Below are 8,893 nucleotides of genomic sequence, written 5' to 3' on the forward strand. Positions count from 1 at the left end.
TCGTGCGGACATCGATTCCGCCGAACTGTAAAACGGCATCATTTCAAGTGTAATAAATATCGAAACAACCCGGCGCACCGGTGGGTTACAAAACAAAAAGGTAGAAAAACTTATCGACACACAAAGTAAACGAGCCAATGGTCAGCGTGGGACCGTCGAGCGCTACTGTCGCGACACGTTCCAGTAGCGATCGAATTAAGTCTGCTCCATTTCTTCCCAATCTTATGGTCTATGCGGGGTTTAAATTGAGGAAAACACAATTCCTTAGCTGGACGGGCAATGTAGGACTAGAATGGCAGATTTTGAAATAGTTTTCTTCTTAGCTGATTGATCGTGTTTTTCCCGTTAAAAGTCAACATTTTCGCCAAACGAATTTGCCTTTCAAAACTATGATCAACGCAAAACTGTTACAATTTACAACGGAAGCAGCTCAAAGAATTTTGTTCGCAACAGATTTCCCTACTTTCGTATGCCTCACCGGTACAGTTGTTACTGTACGCAGCCATTTTGTACTTCCTTCTTTAGTCAATGTTGCATACTTCCCTGTGCAGTGTGCTTCAAACCCAAACGGGCAATTAAATTCAGAGCACTACCTTCCAAGTGCAGTGTTAAATTGAAAACGGTAGTTTGAAAGCATCCAGGCAGCGGGCAGAAAAGCAAACGACAAAAGCGTGACTGAACAAGTGAACCCGTGCGTAGAATCGCTAACTATCGTTTATTCTCCATCTTGTGCCTGGCTGTCCTGTGATTTCAGATCACGATGACATCAGACCGGATCCGTAGCAAACTGCGCTGAAGCCAAAATTGAGCTAAAGGTAAGGTATTCTGAAAGGGAAATATTATCGGAACTATTAAGCTGTACTCGCAATGTTCAACGATATGATAGGGAAGCTACATCTACAGACCATATTGATGACCATTTGTATGGCCGTTTTCTACCACTCACTTGCTTCGATAATAGTACTAGCAGCATTGCTAGTATATTAATAATCCAGAAGTCAAGCAAATCGTAATAATTTTCATACTTTAGTTGCATGTGATTTATTATTTGGAATTTTACTTATATAATTTTTCCCAGGCATTATTTAAAAACACCTCTCCCCATGAGAAATCGTCATGAGAGTGAATATATTAAGTTTGCGATGAAAGACATGAATGGCGCTCCAGTAATCCTATTTGAAAAGCATTTTTCCATATTATACAAATATTCAATTCCATTTTCAACTTTCACTACTCAATTTTGCCCCCTCAAGTTCCGTTGAATTTTTTGATTGCTGTTTCTTAAGCGTTTGGATACATGATTTGTGTTGTTTACATTTTCACACATTCGCATTTTCACACTACTAATAACAATTGTGCAATTTTTAAGAAATTGAAACCTATATTTTATAGAAAATATTTTTACGAAACTAGAACGACTGCAGTTTAGATTGAACACATCGTAAAATGGCAACATACAGCAAGTTTTGTTAAAAAATCGAGTTAAACTTAGTACGTGATTATTATTGTTCAATAATTTACAAAAACTATGCATTCATTTCTTAAAATTACCATATCTCACCTTGAAATCTTATCATGAGAGAGAGCCTGTTTATGTGATAGACAGAACCGGTAATAAAAATCTGCTGACCTGTGTAATGTACTTAATAAAGTTAAAGTAATCTGCAAATGACACACCGAGTTGTCTATAGTTTCAAGTGCCACAACCGAAAATAGCGAAATATTGAAGAACAAACAATTATTTGATGCACACAAGATAATAAAAACGAGCTGTGCAGTACAAACAGTGTGCCAGATTACATATAGTTGTTTATATTACCTAAAGCATGTATGTGCTTAATACTTATGAGCGAAATTATAGAAAATCTATGTGTGAGGTGTTTAGGTACGAGAACTTAATGTAAAATGAGAAACACTATTTTCAAGGTTTTACAAGCCATTTTGGAAACATCAACAGCTTTTTCCATTTTTCATTGTCGTCCATTTTAATCATTAGACGACACGAATAACCGGTGCTGGACAACAATGCAAACCGGTGCAACATAATTATGCATTCGATGTGTAATAAATAGAGTTGTCTGTAAGTGAGATTTTTGAGTCACTTCGTGGAAAACTTGTTTCAATCATTTAAATTGGTTTTTAATAAATTATGTTTACAACCGTCAACTCGTAATGAAATGTTTCACGCGAAATATTTCAACATTATATTTCATTTCACTTTCATGACCACCTGGTATAATTTTTGTTAACGAAAACTTATGTAATATTATCATGATTTAACAAATTAATATGACTCATAAGTTTTCTACGCAATTGGCAGCCAATTAATGGTTATTTTTGTATTTAATTTAGTAATATTTTACAGCTATCAAGCTTCATTCATGGCTGTTTAGTTCAATCTTTTTGAACTGTCAAAATGGATTAAATGAACCGACCCGTGCAGCAATCTGTCCTTTCAGGTAAACAATCAACAAATAACAAACAAGAACTTTAAATTGTGTAAATGTTGATTTCCTCTTTTAATCAGTAAAATATACTTGAAAACAGCATTTTTAATCTTGCAGATGTGAAAAGTCAAGTGGGTAAGCGAAATGGTTACTCGTGATACATTAAATTTCGGACTTGCAGAGACCAATCAATCGCTAATCAGCTCTTCCGATATTTGTTTACAGTTCCTCGAGTTACAGAAACCATGGAAGGATATCCTTACATACAAAAAGTGTCAAGCCCGTATGCAGCTTTTCAAGAAAACGCATCAAATCCAGACAAATCAACTGTGAATGGGAGCTTGGAACAACCTGTTTACGAACAATTGATGCCCTCTACATTGGTTGTCGTGAACCCGTACCGCTATGAAGCTGGTATACCTTCTGCAAGTAACAGCGTTGAATCGACCATAGTGGCGCCACAAACTGCATCCTGTTCCGGAACGTACAACATTGATCCATGTTCTACTGCTGTAGTTGATAGCAATGGCTCGCTTCATACCTTGGCACCAGAACGAACTCCTCAGTATGTACCAGCGGTTCTCAACGGACAAGCGAGTAATATAACAAATGTCAGTGACAAGCATTCGTTTGCCGGTGGCGAGCCAACGGTATGTAATGGAGCATCGGAAGATCTTCTTAAAGATAATCCTATACCGGACAAGTCATGTTTAACAACGCTACCAGAACAAACCCCTGAGAGCACACTAAAACGTGACGACGAAAATATAGTCCCACCGAATGAAAAAATCACTATGTCAACAAAGGAAGTCGATGTACATAATTCTTCCAAAGCGATTGAAAGCATAGAACCGATCGAAATAATAACAGGATCGAATGCGTGCAATCAACCCTACGCCAGTGCCATATCGAACGAAACATCTGTAAAAGATAATGCTAATCATGTGCAAGCACCCGGGACGATAGACTCTGCGTCAGCTGAGGAAAAGCTGGTTGAATCTAACCCGGATGAAGATGAAAACAGTAGCGACTCGACGAAATCCAACTCATACACAGAAGCTCAGCACTCCGAGAATGTATCTTCACTATTTAAAAACGTGGTGCTAGTGCAAGCACACACAATCGCGGCAGAGGAAAATGATTCGATGGATCGTGTAACATCTGCTTCCGAAGTAAATTCGTTTAACGAAACGGATGAGGTCGACCCAATCGTAACAAGTTCCGTGGAAGATATTGGGCGAGAAGATGAGCCGATGGAGCACGAAATGATGGATCCCGCCGGTTTGCTGATAGATGAAACGGGAGATGTTCAAAATTTCGAAATAATGGAAGGTGTCGCCGTCGGTCAAATGGGACAGATCGTTGCACTGGATGCACCTATAATCGATCCGACCATGATGGAAGAACCGGAAAACGATGCTGATAATGTAAATCTAAACGAAGAAACCAATACCGATGGCAATGGCAGTGGTAAGGGGCTATCGGGAAAAGAAAATTCTTCGAATGTTAGTGTAAAGCAGTGCAAACAGCTGGACACCGTTTCACTTTCGTCCGGTGAGGAAACTTCGGAAGGGTGTAAGGATGAATCACAAAAGTGCCAAATGCGTAAACGCGGTGTAATCCGTGTCGTAAATGTGAAAAAAGAACTGCTGCAGAAAAAGCGATCTAAAACATCCGAGCGGGGTGCTTCCAATGATGAGTAAGTATAAGGAACGCACTGAGGCACGCAGGCATGAGAACCTCTAGATAAATTCATTCTCTTGTATAATTTCTTCCATTTTAACAGTCCCTTCGGTTCGTGCGCAAGCTCATCGAGCGAAGACGTCCCAAACGATATGTATTTCGGTTCGCCGGATCGTGTATACACCGTGAGCACGAAACTACACTGGCAGCGGCAGAAACAAAAGCGCAACAAATACTATTCGCGTGAAAAATCTACCGATCAGTACAGCGATGCGTCAAGCGATAACGAGGAGAAAGAACACACCCAACGAAGGGCGAAAAAGGCGGAAGAAATTGCACGCCTAAAGCTTCCGGCTTATCATCAACAGCAGTTGCAAGAATTGGTGCTAAAGAAGCATCCCAAGCGTGGCCGGTTTTATGACCGTTCGCAGGATATTCCGAACGATATTTACTTTGGAAACGTTAAAGGTATATCGGTATGCGTACTGGTAGTGGTTGGATATTTATATATATTTTTTTTAATTCTTTAGTTCCATTACACATTCTTCATGCGACGAGCAGTAGCTCTTCGGAGGAAGAACCATGGCCTGGTGGAAGCGCAAAGTCAGCGACGAGTTCTAACTCTTGCCATCGCAAGGAAAGCACAACGTATGCTAAATCTTCTAACAATCGTTATTCTAAGTAAGCTGTAAATTGTAACTAAACTTAAGCGAATTTATAATAAGATGCAATTAATATTTATATTACTCAGGATTTCATCGTCGAGAGCTGAATCAACGAGCACGTACGGAAGCGTGCGATCCGTTCACCGGATGAAGGAATATCTCAAGATGGCAGGTTTCCGACACATGCGCTATCAAAAGCTGTGGCAAGGCTGTGAAACTAATCATGAGCGCGCGGAAGCGATACTACGATTTCTTCAGACGCATGGTCTACAGGGTGAACCGACGGATGAAAAGTGTCGCGAGCTGCGCAAACAAATTCAACTACAAAAAGAAGTGGAAGTGTTAGATACGAGTGTTATCATTGGGAGTGGTGAAGGTTGGGTTACATAAGCAGGTTGCCGTGAACATTCTGTATAAACTCATTTTATTTTCCAGGTCGTGTAACAAGGCAAAGGACTAAGAAAGTTTCGGAACCGACAGCTGTTGCACCCGATGTGAATCGTTCGTCGGAACAGAGTCTTCAGAAGGACGAAGAGACGATAGAGTCTGCTGCAGCTACTGAAACAACGGAACTAGAAACAGAATGCGTACAACAACAGGAGCAGCAACAGCAGGATGGAAATGTCCCATTAGAAAACCGTGTAGAACACGCTTTACCGGCAGATGAATGTGCTAACAGGTCGAATACCCCTTCAAACGAATGAATTTTTGGATTTGTTGAAATTGTATTTAAAAAGCGGGAGATTTTGAAAGTCCTCTTTTACTCTAATATTTACGGCATAGCCTGATTTTATGTGTATGATTAGTTTAACGTCTCACGCTTATGCGTTATGCGCGTTCATATTTCAATGAGTGCAATTTTGATTTACTTTTACGCTGAACAAAACACAATCAAAACTAAATTATATCATCTCTATTGTGAGCCGGTTTTCGATGCGCCATACACTATCTATTCAACACTTTTATTAATTTTAAGAAAAAGATCACATTTAATATAATCATGCAACATGCGTTTATGCCACGTGCTGCGTAAGCTAGCGAAACGTAAAACAAAGAGCATCATTTTATTCAAAATATTTTGTAAAAAAATAAAATTGAAACGATATTGTATAACAGCAGCAGTATAGTTGTTTGTCATTTTTTACTTCGCTCAAAAATGCTACACATTTTCCATCACTCGACATTGAAGTTGCAATTTAGATTAACTTTCGATACATTTGTTACGCAAAAATGCATGGCGTTTGAAGCAAGATAACACAATTTGAACAGTTTTATAGTGGGATAGTCGTACTTGAGAATTACTTTTCCTCTCATCAATATAAACGCATTTTACTATTATTAATTTGGTAAACTTCAGTAATGTTTTTGGTCATCAATTAAAGCATACATTTACCTGTTTTAGTACTTAATTAATTAGGAATTTAATTTCATAAAACCACTATATAGATATATAGAAATAGATATATTTAATGGAGAAAAACCGACACATTAAGTGAAATATATTTTATTACGCTATGTGCTACATCGTTTCAGCCTGTAGTATGTATAACACCAAGAACATATTCCCCATTGCATTCTACCAACGACCCACTTTATTTAGGTCACTGTCGTCGTTACGGCTTCATCTCGGAAGCTGTACGGACGCTCAAACGAAACCACGCAGATGGCGAAAGAAAATGGGACAAAAGAAAGCAAACGCTCGATCCCCGAAACAAGCACACCGGTTGTGCGGTTTTCCTCTCGCTCACACGAGAAACTGCACACTGTGCGGTGTGAAAAGAAGCAGATGGTTGCATACCAAATTAAAAAAAAAATCAAAGGAAAGAAAAAAACAAACAAACAAACGACACGATCTCGTTCTTACATCACAGTTATTTTCCCTTCTTGTTCGCTCTTTAACCTTTGATGTTTTTTTTTATTTTTATTCCAACAAAATGGAATGCGTTGCATTCCGGTAAAAACTAGTCACTAAAATCGTACTAGCATTTCAACACATAAGAACATTTGACTCGTGCTTTAGTTCCAAAAGCTAAAGAGAAAGAAATATATCACATTCTTTGTGTGGCACTCGCAATCATCTTTGCGCATCGGAAAAAAAACCCGTAACTCTAACCTCTTCCACACAAACACCGTGACGAGCGCAAAAAAGAAGGAACGCATCCATAAGCATTCGACCAGCATCTCTTTGGTCGCTTATCTTCCGACCGCTTTGGTTAATCTCTAATCTGCCGGGAAAATGCACAACATAGCGAAACCCCTTTCGCACAACGCACACACAGACACACATTTAACCACCGGCCGTACTGGTGGTGACTGTCCCGATGCGTACTAGTACCAACACTTTGACATGTTTTTCCGATGTTTTTCCACCCCACGATGCACGGTGCGAATGTATGAGTAGTTAAATGTCTCCATGTAGAGTGTTTTGGGAAGAACGCAGAATTGGTATGTTGCAAAACATTCTCTCGCACATGCTCGCGCTCCACCCCACACACACACACACACAAACACCCGCTTGTATTGGTGCAAAGGTACGCGAAAAACGTGCGCATGGAAAATCGCAAGCCAAACAGTGGTGTGTGTGTCCGTTACCACTACCGATGAGAATCGGTACGGTCGGAAAATCTACGAACATTAGAACGTTCGGATTATGGTCGGAAAATTACTCGACCAGCCGTTTACAGTGGGTGCTGTGTGGTTTTAAATAGGCATTTAATTAAAATTTAATTTATTAATTTAATTAAATGCTAAAATCACGGGCAAATTCATGAATCAGTTCAATTGTTTTAACCCGCAGATAATTAAGAGTTAAACGATTGACATTAACTGGGTTCATGATAACCGGCTGCCAGGTTAACTCACTAGGCCTATGCTCAAATCTTGTCTAAACCGTTATGACAGGACAAGAGAGAAAGATTTAATAAAAAAAGAAGAAAAACAAGAAGCAAGTTTTATTTAGTCACTCAAATAAAAAATGAGGATTTGGAAAAACGAATAAAAATGGCACGCAAAAAATATTAGCGTTTCGTCCCGCAACAAACGTTCCTCTGGCTGCTTCCGGCAAGACAAAAAGTCACTTTCAGAATTAGTAAAACAGAATATTAAATAATTTTTTATATCTAATTATGTAATGAATTTGTTAAATAAATTAGAACTACCAACAACATTAGTGAAGCATCCATGCTCAGAATAACACAATTTATTGAAAATATGATTGTAAATGTTTTGGGAAACGATGGAATGTAATTGTTCTGCATTAAACATGGAAGAATACAATGATGCACACCAAAACTTGTGTAACGAAAACCAAAAAATTCCCCTTGCGGTTCTATTCATACGTTACGCACTGTACGCTAACGCTCACACTACGGTATCGGGCGGCTCCATCTGCACGATGGCGATTCGGCTGTTCGGCTTACCGTTTTCCACTTGCCGACGCTACCACAAAACAGCGAATGCGAAATTCGTCAGCTCAGTCTACGACAGACCGCGACCAAACGCTGACGGCCCCGAAAACGCTCGGTGCGTGCCTAGTGCGTGTCCGCGCGCTGTAATCTCGGCCGGGTTCGAATCCCCACCCAAAACAAAACACCCAGCGCACGTACACATTTACCCGACAGCAGCGTGTGCGTGTGCACGAGGGCGAGGGCCTTGCCGTGTGTGCGGATGCGCCAGGCCCGAAGGAATCGCGTGTGTCTGTATGCATAGAAGTGTGCCAGTGTGCAAAACGCGAACGAGGGCCAACATAATATAAGCGAGTGGGGTTGGGCCCACTCTCGACGGGGCCTTGGTTTTCGAGCAACCATCGGCAAAACAAACGGGGCTACAAAAAAGGATAACATAACACGGGGCGGGCTGGTTTCGCGTCCGTTTCCTCAGCACTAGTGGCGGGCGTGTTTTTGTTGTGCCGTGTCGTTGCTCTAAGCCTCCCCATTGCGGAACGTGCGAAAACAGCGAATGAAGTTCCAAGCAACCAGCACCAGCGAGTGATATTTGCTTCACGAGACCTCCCCGCGAGTTGTGCATTCGGTTGTACTCTGTTGGCCCTGTTTAGGGCAACCATCACCATCACGGACGGTAATAGCGAACCCGGCAAGG

At 40.5% G+C, this 8,893-nt stretch overlaps 1 protein-coding gene across 1 annotated transcript; it reads left to right on the plus strand.

Moving 5' to 3' along the window:
- The first annotated feature begins 2,692 nt into the window (after positions 1-2,692).
- On the plus strand, positions 2,693-5,499 carry LOC128708633 (HIRA-interacting protein 3-like). Its single transcript, XM_053803613.1, has 5 exons — positions 2,693-4,146; positions 4,234-4,598; positions 4,661-4,811; positions 4,882-5,171; positions 5,231-5,499. The coding sequence occupies exons 1-5, from the start codon at positions 2,693-2,695 to the stop codon at positions 5,497-5,499; spliced, it is 2,529 nt and encodes an 842-aa protein (XP_053659588.1).
- Positions 5,500-8,893: the final 3,394 nt, after the last annotated feature.

Source organism: Anopheles marshallii, chromosome 2 (assembly GCF_943734725.1).
Source record: "Anopheles marshallii chromosome 2, idAnoMarsDA_429_01, whole genome shotgun sequence".
In the NCBI taxonomy this organism is placed as follows: Eukaryota; Metazoa; Arthropoda; class Insecta; order Diptera; family Culicidae; genus Anopheles; species Anopheles marshallii.